This window comes from Mustela nigripes, unplaced genomic scaffold (genome assembly GCF_022355385.1).
Source record: "Mustela nigripes isolate SB6536 unplaced genomic scaffold, MUSNIG.SB6536 HiC_scaffold_25, whole genome shotgun sequence".
In the NCBI taxonomy this organism is placed as follows: domain Eukaryota; kingdom Metazoa; phylum Chordata; class Mammalia; order Carnivora; family Mustelidae; genus Mustela; species Mustela nigripes.
In genome coordinates, this window is record NW_026739441.1 from 56,481 (window position 1) to 75,021 (window position 18,541).

At 54.3% G+C, this 18,541-nt stretch overlaps 1 protein-coding gene across 2 annotated transcripts in view; it reads right to left on the reverse strand.

The window, feature by feature from the left end:
- Window positions 1–18,541, reverse strand: part of LOC132008063 (tyrosine-protein phosphatase non-receptor type substrate 1-like) — a 38,455-nt gene that overhangs the window by 15,283 nt on the left and 4,631 nt on the right. For both annotated transcript variants that reach the window (XM_059386455.1, XM_059386454.1), the window contains 3 exons: window positions 4,681–5,037; window positions 1,273–1,593; window positions 358–696 (listed from right to left, as the gene is read on the reverse strand). In XM_059386455.1, coding sequence (XP_059242438.1) covers window positions 358–696; window positions 1,273–1,593; window positions 4,681–5,037 — 1,017 coding nt within the window. The remainder of the gene's footprint in view (window positions 1–357; window positions 697–1,272; window positions 1,594–4,680; window positions 5,038–18,541) is intronic.

Below are 18,541 nucleotides of genomic sequence, written 5' to 3' on the forward strand. Positions count from 1 at the left end.
AGCTAGAGAGACAAGGCCCAGACAAGAAAGAACAGCAGGAGGGACAGCTAGCCTGGCCTGGTGACAGTCTCTGTCAGGTGCAGGAGCAGGAGGCAGGAAGCTAGGAACAGGCCAGTGTCCCTCCCCCTGGTCTCTCTCGAATGCATGTTTCTGTCAAAAGAACTACAAAGATGGGTACCAAACCTTTACCAGCGGTCACTGCTGAGCTGTGGGCTTTGGGGGGAGGGGCACTTATTGTAAAATTAGACTTCGTATCTACAGACCTCTAGATTATTCCATAATAAATGTGAATTACTACTTTCAATGTTAAGAAACATAAAATCTAAAGTGCCAGGACAGTCGGCATTGAGGCCTCACCCTGGGTTTTTTGCGTTTCCTGGTCCTTCTGGTGGGCTGAAGCCACAAGGGTATGGTTTCTGGTGACCGCGGGCTGTCCGTCGTGCTGCACCAGGCAGGTGAACACCACGTCTTCCCTGTGGGCAGATGAGTTCACCAGGAGCCAGCTCGTCCAGTTAAAGGTCCCATCCTTGTTCTCTACGAGGTTCGAGGCCCTTGAGGCCATTTCTGTTCGGGACACGTTGCCGTTCTCCAGCCAGGTCAGCTGGAGGCGCTGGGGGTAGAACTTCTTCACTTGGCAAGTGACTTTCACCTGGTCCCCTGACACGGTCTGCTGGGAAACCTCCAAGGTGGGCGGAACTGAAACAGCACAGGGCAGAAGCTCTCACCTCATGGAACAGATGGAGGGGCTCGAGAACTTAGCTGCCCCCACACAGCAAGGGAATCACCCAGAACAGAGTTAGGCAAACAGCTGGTGCTCTAACACTAAGTCTTTGCATATGAATGAAATCCCTAAGCACAGTGCCCAGCACACAGTAGGTGCTCAAGGAATGATGGCTCCTGATAAGCTAAGAATGAGTGAAATCAAGATTCTCAGCTCCATGCATACATTTGGAACAGAATAACTGTAGCAAAACAAATGACCCCACCAAGCACACGGTGGCATGGAGTACAGCAGGTGCTCAATAATTGGAATTGCTGTGTTAGAGTAAAGCAAACTACTGAGCACAGTGCTTGGCACGTGGTAGGTGTTCATCCCACGGCAGCCATGGAAACAGTAGGAGGGGACGGCACATCTAGCTGCAGGTGACCTGGAGGGTCTGCCAGGGGTCAGACTCCAGGGAACCAAGGGCTTGGGGCAGGGAGCGGGGGAGGGGCAGGCTTGGAGACTAGGGGGCCAGACCTGGGCTGGGGTTTGGGGGCAGGGGCATCTACCTCGGAGGACCTCAGACAGGTTGGCAGTCCCACGAAGAGGAGGGCCCCCCTGCAGGGTCACGTGGGTCACCTCGCAGATGACCTGGGAGCGAACATCCCCCGGGGCCAGCACCAGTCTGGTTGTGCTGGAGATGCTGTAGGACGTTCTGTTTCCCTCTGGGTCCACGCTGGTCTGGGAGGCTGCCAGCTCATTCCCGTTTCTGAACCATCTCAGGGTGATGTTTCTGGGGGAGAAGCCGTGGGACTTGCAGGTGAAGTTCACTGTCTGCTCCGGCGAGGCCCTGGCCGTGGGGCCAGACACCACGGGGGGAGAGGGTTTGGCTACAAGAGGAGCATTTGTGAACAGTGAGCATGACTGTGGTCATCAGCGCTCAGAATATGTGTGAGACGCTGTGGAGAACGCACCGCCCTTCTGATAGTGTGCAGAGGGCCGTGTCTTCTCCTTGAACGGAGGAGGCCCCACGGTCCCAGAGTTGAACTCTGAGTCAGGGGCAGGGCCCAGGTGCAGTTCCAGGCCTGAGTTCAAGTCGCCCCTTCTCTTCTCTGCCAGGCGACTTCCCACCAATCTGGGCACAGGAAGGACGTTTCTGATGGGTCTGACTGTTGGCATCAACCATTCCTAGCTGCCTCCCTGCAAACCTCACTGAGGTTTGCCACAGGTTCAACAGTCCGTGCAGGGGAGAGGGGAACCAGGCTGGCCAGCTGACCACAGGTGTGGCCGTGGCACAGTGTGGCTCTCCATCTGTGACATGGGACAGGAGGCATTTCTTCTTCCCGGGGTTGCAGGGAGGGGCAAGTAAGGGAATGCAAGCAGTTTCACTTTGAATAAAACACGGAAAATGCTTCTCAGAGCCAAACAAACACAGATCGATCTTTATCCCAAACCTGATCTATATTCAGAGCTCTCTGTTCAGATATTTACGAATTAACTCTAGTTTCCCATCTTTCCACAAATATTCCATAAGGTCTCATCTGTGTCATCCCTGAATCCAAGGAGAGAATGAAGGGATGTTTTTCTGAAACTGTGTTCTTTTCTTGGGTCTGCTTTGGATTGAAAACCAAGATCACCGAGTGCTGAGAAAGCCCAAGTTGGTTAATTTCTTAATCATGAGTTAATTTCAAGGGCAGAGACATGGGACTACAAGCAGGGAGAAGCCGTCCGGTGTCCTGAAAGCTCACACATCAGTGAATCAAACGGGGAGCGGGGGTATTTCACCCATAGAAGTTTCTATAGAGTATCTCTAAATTGTTAATTATTACCAACACCTTCTACAACAAACATACAAAATATTACAAATATTTACATTTGCAAGTATTTAACTTGTTTCCTAAAATACATGGAACATGTTGAGGTCAGGTGAGTAAGTGAAGTCATGAAACCAGCAGCGGCCCAGATGCCCCTGGAGGGACAAGGGGCTGTGCTCGGTTACCATTCACGGGCAGCATCTTGGGCACCGGACACCGGGCTGATTCCTCCTCACCCCGTGGCTCCTTCACCCCTCAGCTAACCCTTTCAGGGGGGCTCCAGGATGGTCCCATTTAGGGGGACAAGGCTCAGGGAGGAACACGGCTGGCCCAGAGCACGCTGTGAATAAAGGGCAGAGCTCATCTCACCCCCCTCCCCACCCTGATTCAGTTTAGCTTCTCTGTTCTTTCTTCCTGCATCTCAGTGTCTGTTCTGGTACAAAGTGGGTCAAAACACCACGTCGGTGATTGGTAAGGATGCACATAAAATGCAGAACGTGGCATACCGTAGGTGCTTAATAAACAACACTGGTGACTATTATCCTAAGATCTGGTCCTGACCACTTCTGAAACTATGTATTTGTCCTTTAGGCAGTAAGAAGACAAAACGAAAGCTTGGCGGGAACACCGGAAGGGTCCCCAGACCTGATCCCTGCCGCTGCCATGCAGAACCCCAAACGAGAAAAGCGACAGAAACCAGCAAATTATGATTCTCTCCCTCTTCTTTTAATCATCCCCTCAGGAAGCAAGTTTGGCGAAATGGCTTTCAAAACGTAAATGGGATCACAGGCGTATTCCCGCAGATCAGCTATTTACAGAAAGCCGGGAGCGTGTCTGAGAGAGGCAGGACAGATTTTGGCCGGGACGTTTCGGGTGTGTTTGAGGCAGGGAGGGCTCTGGGGCTGAGTGGTGAGTGTGTGCGGGAGCCCAGCCCCTGCTCAGGGGCACATGTGCTGGAGGATGGGAAGGTCCCTGGTCGTGAAGCTGGGATCTGAGCAGGGTGCCGCTGTCCCTTCCATAGGCCGGACAACAGGAAGCCGCTTGGCCCCAGTTGTGCTCCTCAGGAGGATGTCCTGGCCACTCCACTCACAGTGGTCATGGGCATAGGCTCTTGTGAAACACTCACCCACCGAAAAGCTCCTCTCCTGGCTCCAGGGAGCAAAGGGGAGAAAAATTCAGTGTTTCCTCTGTGACCTCTGGGAACCCCCAGCTTAGGTCTCTTCAGCCCCAACCACACATCACCGTCCCCTGGAGCAGATAAAAAATTCACCTGCCCCGGTTCATGTCTGATGAAGTCAGTCAGAATATCTAAGAGGGAGTCGGGGGCTGGGGATCTTTGTTTCCCAGGTCATTCTAATGAGCAGTCCAGGTTGCAAGGCACCCATCACCCCCCAAACCCCACTTACATTCGGGGTCTGGGAGCGAAAGTGACCCGGCCAAGGTCCCATGGCTCAGGCCTATCCTGGCTATGCTCCTGGGACACTGATCCCGTGCCAGGCCCTGCTCTGGGCGCTTTAAGGTCTCCTTCAGTCCCCACAGTGGCTCTGTGGGGTCACGCTGTGACAGACAGACAAGAACACTGGGCCCAATGTGCAGACAACTCATCAGAGGTCACAGAGCAGGGAAGGCAGAGCTGGGTGGGAGACACACCCCACCTCCCTGCCCTGGGTGCATTCGTCTACAGGAAGGGAAGGGAAGGTGAGCTTCATGAGAAAGGAGCCCTTCCCTGTTTTGTTCCCTGCTTCCCCGGCACGCAGACCAGAGCCTGCACACAGCCGGTGCTCAGTAAGTGTTGAGTCGAGAAGAGTCAGCCATATGGAGGGGACAACTCTCTGGAGGCAGGAGTAAGACTGGGTCATGTGACTGGGCAAATCACTCAGACTGTAATTCCCTCATCCCTGGACCAGAGAGCTGGTCAGGATTGGAAAAGTCGACAGCTTTGGACCCACAGACTGGGGTTCTAGACTTTCCCACCATTTATCAGGGGCCTTGAGCAAGCATCATGACCTCCCCAGGCCTCAACTTCCCTGATCCGTGGAAGGGGCTGAAGTTGGGGACACCCACCACAAGGCCTGATTCTCAGATGTTGGTTAGACAATGGAGGATATTTTTATTGACTTGTTGTCACAACCAGGGGACAGAGGAGGCCCAGGCCATACTCACCGCTCACAGTGACCTGGGTGCCTGGTCCAGACTTAAACTCCACATCATCAGGGGTCCCCTTCTGGAACTTCACACAGTAGTAGGTTCCGGTGTCTGCTGGGGTGATGTTACTGATGCGGATGGAAAAGTCCATGTTGTTTCTCCTTGTGGTGTCTGAAGCATTTGTTACTCGGGGAAAGTGGCCTCCTTTGAAACTGAAGATTAACTCCCGGCCTGGCCCTGTCCCCCTGAACCACTGAACCGGCCCTGTGGGGATCAGGGAGGTCAGAGTGCAGCGCAGAGTGGCTGTCTGTCCGGCTGCGACAGACACTGACTTGTCAGGCTGGATCACCTGCAGCCCCGCCTCACTGGCCACGCCTGGAGGGAAAACAGAGCAGTCGTTAACTCATCGTGCCGTGATTCTGTGCATCTCCTCACGTGTTTACACGCAACAGTCCGTGACGAGTGCACTCCGGGAGTAGCTCTCCCAAGTCTGTAACGGGAGACCCCATCACAACCGAGGAAACCGAGGTCAGCGACGTGCCAGGGTTGGGCTGGAGGTCCTGAGCCCTCTGCGGAATAGTCAGATCTGAGATGGACTCTGAACTTACCAGGATGTGAGGGCACAACATTCCTGACAGAGGGCACAGCGGGGCAGGGGCTCAGAGGTGGGGGGCAGCACAGTGTGCGTGGGGCTCCACACGGAGCTTAGGTTCTTTGGGGCCTGGCCCAGGAAGCAGGCCCCCGAGCGGGGAAGCCACCAGCAGCTGGGGCTCATCCAGGCTGTGGAGTTGTGGAGCCGGAGGACTTGGATTTGAGTCCCGGCTCAGACCTTACTGCTCTGTGATGATGGCCCTCAGTTGGGCCAAGAACATCCAACAGGAAGTGGATGTGGATGGGAGTGCTGCCCTGAGTCTGAGCAGGTCCCTTCATGGCTCTCGAGCCTCAGTTTCCTCATGTGTTAATCAGTTTCCATCTCAGTGGGTCTCTGGCAGGACCAACCAACAACCCTGGCCAGGGATAGGCCTTCAGAGCCATCTGAGGTGGCCTGAAATGTGGCTCAGGCCGTTTCAGGCCATGGTTCACCTTTTATTCAAACATGACCCGTGCTTGTCCCCTGGTTCTGAGACTCAGTTTCCTTAGCTACAAGATGGGCAGAGCATCCCCTAGCCCTCTGCTTTGTTCAGAGAAGAAAATGCAACGACACCTAGAAGTTACTTAGCACCAGGCAGGGCACAGGGAAGCTATTGTCATCTCACAACAAATAAACGAGAGGGGGGGTCTGTGGTGTGAACTTCCAGCCCGCCCTTGCTCTAATGCGCCTGCGGGCCAGGCTGTCCTGAGTGCTGGGGACACAACAGGGGCTGGATGCAAGGCAGGCCTCAAGGAATCCCAGCTGAGTCCCTGGAAGGTTTCCTAAGGGTGGTGGAGGGGAGGGGCCTGAGCCCCAAACTGGAGAGCAGTCGGGCCCGTGAGGCAGGGAATCCGGACAGAGGACATGGTGGTGACGATGGGATGGGGGGGGCACAGCCAGGAAGGCAAGTGGGCCGTGGGAAGCTGCTGAGAGAAGCCGGCAAGATACTCAGGCCCAAATGCTCCCAGGGTCCGATTCTGAGCCAGGTTTGGTGGTGGGGGGAGAGGCGGACGGGCAGGGACCGTGAGCGTGGGTGTCGGAGTGGGAGAAGAGAGAGTAAAAGACAGACAGGAGGTCGTGGCAGCTGATGTAGGTGCGGACAGGGGGATCTGTCTCCTCCTGGTCACTCAATGACCTGCAGTATGACCCTGTCCCATCCTGACACCTTGCCCTAGGCCACCTTTGCCCTGTACAGCAGATACCCTCTGGCTCTGGCCGGGCAGGAGTGAGAGCTGGGAATCTGTCACCCATCCATGGCCTGGCACCACTGGAAGCCCAAGGACTCCAGTCTGCCCTCCCTACCAACAAGCCCAGGGCCTCAGAACAGGCCTCTCCACCCCTGTGTCCATCATCCCATGCCTGTCTCCTGGTTCTCCCGGCAAGGGCCGGAGACGCAGAGCTGCAGCCAGACTGCGGCCCGACACTCCCTATGCAGGGAGGAAAACAGCGCCCACAGAGGGCAGGGGCTCAGGCTGGAGCTGCTGGCCAGGTGTGTGACTGGCACACGGAGGAGGCCCCCAGAGGCAGAGGTAGCCCCTTGAGACAGCACAGGCACCTGCCAATAGCAAGCAGCCAAGAAAAACCCCAACGGGTGTGCATTCCAGCTTGGGCCACTGGAGGAACTGGAAATGCCGCTTGGAGGGAGCCCAGGTGCCAGTTCCTCTCTTAGCCAGCCCAGCACCACCCTCCCTGGGCCTCCATGCCATCACCCACAAAGTGGGGGTACCGGCGTCCACTCCCCAGGACCGTCCTGAGCACTAGGGCATGGCGGGACATAAGTGCTTGCCTCGTAGGGGCTGGGTAGATTTCAGTGTCTGTTCCCATTATTATCACAGATATAACATTTATATCCTTGATTGTCATGTTTCCCCCCAACCAGGATGCAGCATCCACAAGGAACAGTTTCCAACCCCCTGCTTAGAAAAAAGTCTGGCAGCTCTGGGCCCTCAGTAAGTAGACGCTCAATGAACGCAGGCACGCATGAATGAAGGCAGGGTTTCACTTGCTCCCCGGCCAAGCCCCTCTCTCAGCTTCTGCTTGGCTGAGGCTGAATGGAGCTGCCCCAGGCATATCCGGGAGACAGTGCGAGCTGGGGCCGAGCTGGGGGCCGGGACCACGCCCGGCCCCAGGGCGTGTAGAATAGATGCCGGTTATTATTATCCTTATCAATAACGCGGCCCAGGGCTGTGAGTCAGCAGCTGGTGAGAGGAGCGGTGCGAGCAGGAGCCGGCTACAGAACCAGGCGTGCAACGTGTTGGAGCAAGGCTATTCTTGGGGTGCAGCCGGAGGCCTGTAATCACACCCCGGGCAGGCGACAATAAAATCTGGAGTTGGGGGGGGCTGGCCCCCCCCCCCCCCTTTTTTTTTAGCTTCTCTGAGCTCTCTCCACCAACTGCAGCCAGATTTAGGCGGCTTAATTAATTAGCTAGTGTTTATAAAGCGTTTGAAGAATTTTAAAAGTGCGACGTAAGTGCCAAATATTATTTTAATCTGTGTATATGTGTGTTTTTTCCAACAGAGAGGTTTTTTTTTTGTTTTTTTTTTTTTCCCCCTTGCTTGCTTTGCTTTTTCTCCGCAGGTTCTGTTCTGGAAACCGGGCTTGTTAAAAATCACTCCTGCGGTTCTGGGCCTGGGGTCATCATGCTGGCATTGCGGGCAAAACCACTTCCTGCTCTCTCCCTGCACTCCCTGGCAAGGGAGAGCCGCGGTCCAGGCGCCTGAACCGTCTCCAGGAGAGGAGGGCGGCTGGGCAGGCATTCTCGCAGGCTGCCGGTGGGAGGGGAAATTGGAACATCCTCCCGGGGAGGCAGTTTGGCACGATGTTCCAAAGGTGTGAAAGCTGTTCGCCAGCCTTTGCGGGGCTGTTCCGCGAGGACATAACCCCAAGCAGGGTGTGGGGTTCCCACATGACGATCTTGAAACAGTTGGGGGAGGAAAAAACCCAGGCTGCCCATGAGAGAGGGGATGGCGGAGTGATTTAGGGCCTATCCCCTAGGGAGGCTTATAGGGAGGTCTAAAAAAGCCAGCACCATGAGAGCTGGTAACGTGGACATTTTTTGTGGGGCGTAATTATAAATGACATTGTGATTATGCAAATGAAAACTGTTCGTGGCAAAGCATGTCGAGAAAACGAAAAAGTATAAAAACACAATAATGATCTCAGAGAATACCAGCAAAGGTAACTGCAATCCACATTTTGATGTCGTTAGCATATGAGAAAAAACAATGTAAAATCATCCTCCGATAACTAGGAGGTTATAAGAGCACTCGGGTGCTCTTATAAAAATAACCTGAAAATGTCCTAATGTCTAAGAGAAGGAGAGTGACTGATCCTGTGATGGTGAACCCACAGGAGGACCGAGTCTACAGCCATTGAAAAGGACGGTGACGAATGACAATTATCAACACGAAAATATATCAAAAGATCAGAGTCCTTACTGAGTGACACATTCAGTGTGGTCTCAGACTGCTAAGTTAAAAAAAAAAAAAAACAAACCAAGGTGCATATTAAAGATTAGCCATGTTAATTCTGTAGTAGATTTATAAGGGATTTTGCTTTTATGTTTTCTGTTTGCATGACTCGTGCAATAAAAAAATAAGAAAAACCGTGCTTTCAGTATGATTATGACTTTGTAAAATAAAATAAAACCATATTTAAATAAACAACAGCCAGGTACTATAGATACAAGGCTATAAAACGCAACTCTCTCTGCATCATGAATCTAAACCTGAGAGGTTTTTCGTTCTATTTTGGATCTTTTTCAGAGTTCTTAAACTCGATGAGTATTAAATATTTACAGTACTCTAATAAGAAAAGTCTATACGTGTACTATGTATGTTACAGACCTCTTTACTGTCTAAATGAGCCTCCCCTCCAGGAACCTTGTCTGTTTTGTTCACTGCCGCTTTTCCCCGGCTCCTGACACAGTGCTAGGCCCAGACCAGATGCTCGAGAAACGTCTGCAGATGCTGACTGATCGCTGGAACGTCTTGAGAAAATGATCTAGCGTGACCAACACCATGATGCTAAGGTTTGTTGTGTCTGGGAAATGAGGCCAGGGGTCGGCCCATTTTCTTTTTCGCTTTAGACTAAATAATATATGGAAATCGTGTCTCTTCAGCGAACATTTACTTCTTTTGGAAAAGAATTAAAGTCATAAAATAAAACCTAGGAGTAAGTTTTCTAACAGGAGCGGTCAGGGCAGCAGGTGAGGACAGCCCTCTGGACTTGCTGTGAAACAGGCGGGCGGCCACTGTCAGATTTCCACAAACTCAAGGAGCCCTGAGGTCTGGGAGGCCATGGCCAGAGCTCCAGGCATGCCTGGGGGGGCCTCAGGACCCTGCACTGGGCCCCCACAGCTGGGGAGCTCAGTGGCCCCTTCCATGACCACGACCGTTCCTGGCCGTCCTGGGGCGGGGGGCACTGCTGGTTTATGACCCCTCCCCCCAACACACCTTGTCAGTGGCTGCCTTTGGCATCTTCTGGGTTGTGTGTCCCAGCGTGCAGTGCAGGAGTGTGGCTGAGTGTGCACACAAGAATGAAGGAACAGACACGGGAGAGGGCACCTAGGTGCATGAGTGTGCCAAACCAAAGGGGTGTGTACACAAGTGAGCACGTGCAGGAGATGATGCGTGTGTGCCGGCAAGTGCAAGAGTGTTGCTCATGAGTGTGCACGGATGGCCCAGCAAACAGCAGCACAAGGGGGTGTAAACTACATGGGGGAAAGTATGTGAACCACGCATGGCCCAGGTGTGTGTGAACATGGTGGCAGCATGAGAGGGTGTGTCTGTGCCCAAGGGTGTGAGCAGATGTCTGGGAGGGGTGTGGGCACAGCCGGCTGGAGACCACAGGAGGGGGGGCGTGCACGGGTGTGTGTGTGTGTGCATGCATAGGTAGAGAGTGGCGGGGGGGGGGGAGGGAACCTGAGTGCTATGGGGGACGGGCATATGAATGTGAGTGTGTGCACTAGCAGAGTGCTGGGAGCAGGGGCGACAGTGTGTTTGCAGCACACCCGTGTGCCCACGTGCCTCAAGGTGCCTGGCATGCACAGGTTTCCATACTCGATGGTGGTGAGAGAAGGGGAGGGACAGGTATGTCCTCAGTGGCTGATGTACGTTGATGGCTGATGGCCAGCTTGGGGCACCTGTTTACTCTGTGCTTAGGCAGTGAAGAGGCCTGCCCCAAACCTGGAACCCACCCCCCAGGGCAGGGAGCAGACAGCCCCTCGGGCTGATCCACAGAGGGGCTGCCTGGGTGGAGGACTCATGGATCCTGCATTTCCCGAGATGGGGGCTCAGGGCTTGACGCCAGTGTTCCAGGGCTCCGAGAGCCGCAGTGACGCACTTACTTTCTCTGGAGGAGGCCTCGTCCACTTGTGCTCTCCCGAACCCCACGCCAGTGCCAAGTCCAGTCCTCAAAGCTACAGGACACAAAGCTGAGTACACGGGTCCTAGCCCTTGTGGGGCCTAGTCTCCAGCACAGGCACCGGCCACATGGAGGGACATTGATTGGGGATGGGGTCCTGGGAGAGTGGTGGGATGTGGGAAGACCTATTGGAGGTGGTGGCCAGTGAGCCTCATCATGAAGGCTGACAGAGGCTGGAGAGCCGGGAAGGCATTCCAGGAAAGGGGAACCACAGGAGAAAAGGTGCAGAAGACAGGAAAGGGCTCTGCACAATCCAGGCAGCAGGGCGGAGTCCTTGGGACATGCTCGTTGGTCGTGAGCAAGAGGGGATGGGGCTAGCCTGGGACTGGGCTTCAGGGGCCATCTGCACAGGAGGCCAGCACTGGGAGCCATCTCCTGGCACCATTGGGCAGACCCATCGTGGTGCGGTAGAAACTATCAGCGGCATCGCAGGCAGTACAAATAGGGAGGCACATGGCCTTGTAAATAAAACAGGGGCACTCTCTCCTCCACCCCCACTCCAGGCAGCTCTGGGCACTGGGCACTGTGCCATATCCTTGTAGGGAGCAGGCAGACCCCTGCAGCTCCCTCCACGCAGCAGGGAAACTCCTGAGGGGCCAACAGTCCAGAGCACAGGCTCTGGGGCCAGATGGCCCCTATGGCTCACCCCCAGAGGGGAGACTTAGCAAAATCACTCTTCTCAGAGCCTCCGCTTTCTTGAAACTGTAAAAAAAGGGGGTCCAACTCTCTCTCTCCCCAACATCAGATGTGAGTGGTCAGAAGGACCACTGTCCTCCCCCTCCCCGCCCCAGCCCCCAGCCCCCAGCCCCCAGCCCAGCAATGAGCGGGTATTGCCAGGATCTGGCCAGACTCTGATCTCTTCTAGTCACCTGACCGCACCACCGTCCCTGACCTGCATCCTTACCTCGGCTTCCAAACTGGTCTTCTTGCCTCCACCTCCTTTCTCTACAATACATGCTCTCCTTACAGCCAGAGGAGCCCCTAAAACCTAAGCCAAACCCTCCTGCAGCCTTCACTGAACTCTAAGCGAGACCTAGAATCCTTCTGGTGGCCATCAGGGCATGACATCTTGCTCCCAATCATGCCAGAGTCTCTATTCACCGCAGGACCTTTGCACTCACCTCTGTCTCTGCCTGGTACTCTCATCCCCTAGATATCTACACTCTAGCTCCTTTACCTCCTTCAGGCCTACCTGAAAGGCCTTCCCTGGCCACTCTGTATAAAACACTCCCCACTTCATGGCCCTTGCTCTGTTTTATTTTTCTCCATATCACCTACCACATAACATATCACATGGGTATTTGTCAGTTTCGTTAGAGCCATAGCCCTACCCTAGACTTACCTATAGGCCCTTTAAGAGCAGGTACTTAATCTTGTACCCAGCTATATCCTGTTCAGGTTTAGATTCTAACTCTGCCACTTATGAGACTCCAGGAAATGTCTTAACCCCTCCGGACTTATGGTTTCCCATCTGTAGAATGGGGACGATGATAACAATAACACTACGGTCATTCTAGGCTAACGCGTGTGAAGAACGCAGAGAGGAAGCAGGTCACGCGGGGCAGCCATGGCCATGCGGCAGACATTTAAGGATGGAGGGGATGATGGATGATCACGGCTTTAAGACCGAGGAGCTAAGCATTCTCTCTGACGCAGAACCGGCTCTGGCCGACATACGCATGAGCCCACTCATTGCAGCCCCTGTAAGCAGGCTGAGCCCACTGCTGGCCAGAAGGCACAGAGATGGGGAGGCTCGAAGGCCCTAGTGAGTGTTGGCACGGTGCAGGAGGGACCTGGAGGGGAGGAAACAATGCCTGCAAAGCACTGGGAAAGGTACACATGTGCTATAAACACGCTTTGTGTCCAGCAGGCCTCGGTGGCCCCGCTGAGGCAGGGAGAGCACACGGGGACACCACCCCATCATCCACCATACTTGGTGCCTCAACAACCTAAGGATCTGCTTCTCACCTTCCCATTTTGCAGACGGAGAAACTGAGGCCCAAAGGTGGGACCTGGACAGGCTGAGGACCCAGGTGAGTCCTTCTGACCGCAGGCCTCACTGTTCCTCTAGGGAGAGGGCCGGGCTCTCCCATGGGTCCCACGTGTGCATGAGATCACAGAACGGGGACCCCTCACTTCACTGTCACGATGACAGCCCGGCTAGGGGACTGCTATTGTCGCTGTCCCCTTCCTCCAGGTGAGGAAGCTGGAACCCTGAGAGGCAGAGCAGGGCCAGAAGCAGGACGCAGACAGATAGCTGCTCCTGGGGCTGGAGAGTGATCGCTTCCCCCTGCCACGATGGGGTCCCCTCCAGCTCAGGCTGCTGTATTCTCAGGCTGCCAAGGACGCACACACATTTTCCTAGCCGAGATAAAGGCCCCCTTAAAAGCAACACGCATTTATTAAACGGCATTTGCCAAGGTTTCAGCACACCCTGCTGCCGACAGCAGACAGTCTCTGGATGAGATTTTTTTCCCCAAGCTGACACTATTCACCGATGCCTTTTATAGCGCTCCTTGTAGCTCACAAAGCACTTTCCACAGCTCTTCATTCCCTTAACCCTCAACAGTCCCCGCGCGAGAGGAAACAGGGGCAGAGGTTCCATTTTACAGATGGAGAAAGTGAGGGTCAGAACAGGGAAAGGCCCTTGCTCCAGAGCCCCTGCTTACAAAGTAAGAGGCGCATGTTGGATTTGAACTCAGGAATTGGTCCCAGAGCTGATGGCCATTCCACCACCTCCCCTGCTGGAGAGGGAGCCTGGGGTGTCAGCAAGACAAAGGGTGAGAAGGGCTCCAGGCTGAGGCATTGGAGCAGGCAGGAGCCCACAGGAGGGCCACCAAGGTGAGCCTCTGCTTCACAGAAGGAGAAACTGAGGCCGAGAGGGGCAGCGTGTGGGTTTCAGGTCTCGCTGCCACTGAACAGACAGAACGGGGGTCCCACTCGCTCTTCCCAGCCCCAAACCAGGACACGATGACCAGGCAACAATAACAGTAATAGTAACCACGGCGGGACAGCATCACGCACCACTAATGCCAGCAAGACGACGGGCCTCGCCGAACCACCACAGGGACCCAGCAAGAGAGGGCGGGTACTACTCCCGTTTTACAGAGGAAAAGGCTGACGCTCAGGGTCACGGGGCTGCGGAGCAGTCGGACTTCAACTGCACCCTCACCGGGCGGCCTCACGCAATGAAGGACTTTTTGGGAGTGGCTGACGTCGGGCTGGGCCCTCCAAACCCACCGCGACCAAGAGACTGGAGCACTAACGGCATTCACCTTTCATGGTTTGCCAGCTCATTCATCACGGTGCCGACACGGGCAAGCCGTTTTGGACAGCCCGAATTTTAAGTACCAGTTCTCAGGTGTCTTGGCTACCTCCCTCCACCCAGGCTGGCCCTGACATTTGTGTGCTTCTTGACATTTTCGGGATCACTATGACAGCAGGAGGGGCGGGGATCCATGCCATGCCCACGACCCCAGCCACAGAAGTAGTGAGGGCAGGACTGTGCTTTCAGACCAGGGTTACTGCCTATGTGACCTCAAGGCTCTGAGCCTTTTCCTGAAAATGGGGATCTTACTACCCACCTGTTCCTTCTTTCAGCCATATGTATTAGCCTGCCTACTGCTGCCGGCCCCTGTGCTCAGGCCCCAGGAGGCCCAGCAGTGACTAAGACGGACACAGTTCCTACTCTCATGTAGGAACATCTTACATCCTAGCAGGGGACACAAGGCTGAAAGAATGACACAAATACAGAAATGGCTTGGAGTGCTCAGAAACAATTTTGTTGTCATGATAGAGAAGGGGAGACCCACTTACAGAATGGGGTGGCTGGGAAAGGCCCCTCTGATGAGGCGAGATTACTGCTGAAACCTGAAGGAAGCAAGAGCCAGGAAGTTGTTCCAGTAGGAGAGAAGAGCATGTACAAAGGCCCTGAGGCAAGAAAGAGGCTAGTGCCTAAGAGGGCCAGAAGGAGGGCTGCTGCGGCCATAAGCCACAGAGGAAGGAGGGGGTGGATTGAGATGAGGTCAGTCAGACAGACGTGGTCCGGAAAATGCCATGCCCCATGGATCATGGTAAGAAGTCTGACTAAGGGCAGTGGGAACCACTGAGAAGTTTGGAGCAGGAGAAAGGAGTATTTAATTCAGTGAGCTGCTCTGGGTGATGACATGGGAGGGGGCAATAGTGGAAGCAGGAAAGCAGTGACAAGGATGCTGCAGCACTTAGGGCCGGGCCTCAAACCCTAGCTCTGCACTTACAAGCTGTGTGACCTTGGGCAAGTCACTGTACCTCTCTGAGTCTTGATTTCTTCATCTGTCCAATAATAATATTTCCCACTTCATAGAATTGTGGTGAGAATTTAATGAGGCGAGGCACAGAGTAATGATTCTATCACAAGGCCTGACATGTTCAATGTCAAGGTGCTCAGTTAGCCAGATCCTATTTTGTCTGGCCCTGACCTCTCCCAATCGCCACACTGCCTATCTCCCTTCACTCCAGGCTCTCTGGCCTCCTTGTTATCCCTGGATCAAAGAAAACTCTTTCCAGCCCCAGGGCCTTTGCACTTGCTATTCCTTCTACATGGCTCGCTCTCCTGATATTCCCATGGCTGCTTCTTCAGTATTATTCAGGCCTCCACTCTTCAGAGAGGCCCTCCTTCTGTCCCCACTCAACCTTCTATGCCTCGTCTTGCTTTCCTTTTCTTCACAGTACCTGTCTCCACCTGATGCAATATTTACTTGGGTCTGTTTTTCTTCCTTACTAGAACATCAGCTCTCTGAGAACAGGTGTTTTTGCCTACCCATGGTTGTTACCCCAGCAACTAGAGCCACCCAGGCATGTAGTAGCTGTTCAAAAGTACTTGTTGGACCAATATTTATAACTAAAATGATTATAACAAGAATAGCAAAGTGGTTAAGAGTAAACCGAGGCTAGGATCTGGCTTTAACTCTCACTGGCTACATGGCCATGGGAGGAGCCCAACTTGGCTTTCAGGAGCCTCGGTTTCCTTTTCTGTGAACTGTGGGTGAAGGACTCCACGCTTGTGGGCACATTGGGGGCACTAGACCACGGAGCATATCGAGGGATGTGAGTCAGACTAGTAATGGCTGAAGTGACTCCTGATGTCTAGCATTTGTTTTCCAAAGCTCCCCTGACCCCTCCGCTCCCAGTAAAGTTGGGTGTGGGGGGGGGCAGTCAAAAAAGAATGACAGATCAGTGTGGAAGCCAGGGGTCGTCCCGCTATTCCTGCTCATTTTTGTGCATGTTTAAAGTTTTCCAAAATAAAAAGGTAAGGAAGGAGAGCACGGATTCGAGGCCCAGCTCATCCCTAGCACAAAGGACACTCTGTCCTTCCACCAAGGCTTCCATTTCTGGGGGACACGGTTGGCAATGGAGCGGGCCCTAGGGGTCTACCCCTCTGGCTGGCTCTCCAGGCACAGAGGCTCCCTGCTCGCTTGCTCCGGGCTTTCCATCTCCCCCACTGATCCCTTAGGCTCCTGGAGCCAATCTGCGGCCATCTCACCCCCTGTGCCCCCAAGTGGCTGTGCCAGGAAATCTCACAGACACAAAGAGCCGATCTGTGTTGTGGCCTGACTTCCACCTAGTCTGTTTTGCATCTCTCTGGACGGAGGGCCTGGCCAGACACCTGTTGGGGAAAATCCATCTTGCGAGGGGGGCTCCGTCAGGAGACCTGCCCCAGCAACGCTCAAGGGAACAGGAAAGCAGTTTCAGCTGTGAAAATAGATGCTTCCTTCACCAGTATGGGACGGAAACCCATCCTGGGAACATGGGCCACCTCCAGCTCCTGGGGAGGATACGCTGATTGACAGAAATACGAGAGGAGCACCAAGAAAGCAGGATGCCAGCCCTCTGGGGCCTTGGTTTCTCCACCTGTCAAACAAGGCTGAGCGATGTCTACCTAACAGCCTGCGCTCTGCAGTCAGGCTGATCTGGGTTGTCATCTGGACTCGGTCCGGATGTGGCCTTGGTAAGTTGCTCCACTTCTCTGACCCAATCTCTTCATTAGTCCAGTGATCTGATAACTGTGCACATCGCCCAGGCTAACTGAGTACCACCGGGATCATACAGGCCAGCCAGCATACAGTGCTCAGCCCCGTAAGTGGCTGGAAACAGTGGTTCCTGTTATTATTACTTTAGTATTTTTCCATGGAATTCGGGATCCTGTCAGATTTCTGGCTTTAACAATGGAAACTTCCAGCACAGCCCAGTTTTAAAAAGGCTTGGCCTAGAAGAAAGGGCGCTTGGCATCCCATCCATGCCTTGCTGTGGATCTGGGGTGTGAGCCCACAAGTGCTGGGCTCTCTTGTCCAGTGGGGCATGGTGAGGCGCTCAGCAAGACCACCAGGGGCTCTCCCAGGCTCCCCCTCTGGCTTTCCGGGTCTGGGAGCGCACAATTCCAAACCCGTGGATCCGGACAGAGACACCTAGAGGCAGCCTGCGCCCACAGCCTCAGTCCCAGGAACAGACAATTAAATCCCACTAGTCTGGGGATCGGCTGCAGTCATCCAGCCTCCAAGGGCCCCCACAGCTACAGGGAAAAACCCCAAGCGGAACACCACGCCCTCCCATGACAGTGTTTGTGACTTCGTGCCCAGTGCCTGCAAGAAGCTGTGCCGGGTACTTCACAAAAGTCAGCCCCACTTTGGTAGAGGAGGAAATCCCAGGAGAACAAAGCGATGGTGGCCGCGAGGCTGGCTGGCAGACGTGTGCCGAGCACTTGCTCCCTGCCAGGCACAGTGGCAAGCATACACGTGTGTGCGTCAATGCACTTGATTCTTGAAACAGTTGCTGAGGTCATCTCTGTCTTCCTGAGGAGGGAACTGCGACACACACCAAGTGCTGGAGGTGGCCCCACAGGCGGCGGAGCTGGGATTCACCCTCCGTGGCTCTCGCTTCTGGATCCAGAACCACCACGCCCACCAGATGCGAACCACGTATGCATATGGCCAGGAAACAAGGAGAAAGCAACAAGTAGCCTCCATGGGGGTGGGGAGGGAGAGACAATCCTGGGGTTGGGTATGGTTCAGAGAAGGAGGAGCTCCCTTGGCTCCAACTGAAAGAGGAACAGGTTTGGGCATATGAAGATAAGGAGGTGCAGGGAAGGGGAGCTCTGCCAGTGGGAACAGCATCCACGAAGGCCCAGAGATGAGAGAGTTGAGCTGAGGGCACGGGATGGGTACACAAGCATTTACCAAACTGGGTCAGATCGCATGTTCGCAAGCCTTGCACAAGCCAAACGCCTCGTGTTCATATGTTTGGGGAATGCTGCAGTAAACAGGGTCCAGTGTGGGATTCTACCACTCTGGGGCTTCTCAGGTCTTAGGGGCTCCCCCGCTTGGCGGGCTGGGCAAACTACGGTCTATGGGGGGCCAGCCAGTCTTGTCAGGTCAGCTTTTGGGGAAATATGTGCCTGAGAGTAAGGCCTGTCAGGGAGGGAGCCCACACAGGCTGCTGCACTTTTCTTTTCTTTTCTTTTCAAGTGTTTTTGGAAAAAACTTGGACCCACTCAACAGTTTGGAGCTGGGGAGTGACATGATCTGCGTTGTGTTGACAGGCCAGAAATCTGAGCACATTTATAAAGAGGGGTGGGGGGGAGAGCCTTCCATCAGTCCAAGACTCTACAAATAAGAAAATAACCTGTCGCACGGAGCCATTGGAAGCAGCGAGCGAGTGTGTGTGGGCTCCGTACAACAGTTTTAGACTCCCTTCCTCTCACACACCCCCTCTCCATCTGTCGCAAAGGGCACCGGGAAGATGTAAGGAGGAATATTCCAGCTCTGGGGGCCTCCAGAGCTCGGCAGCCC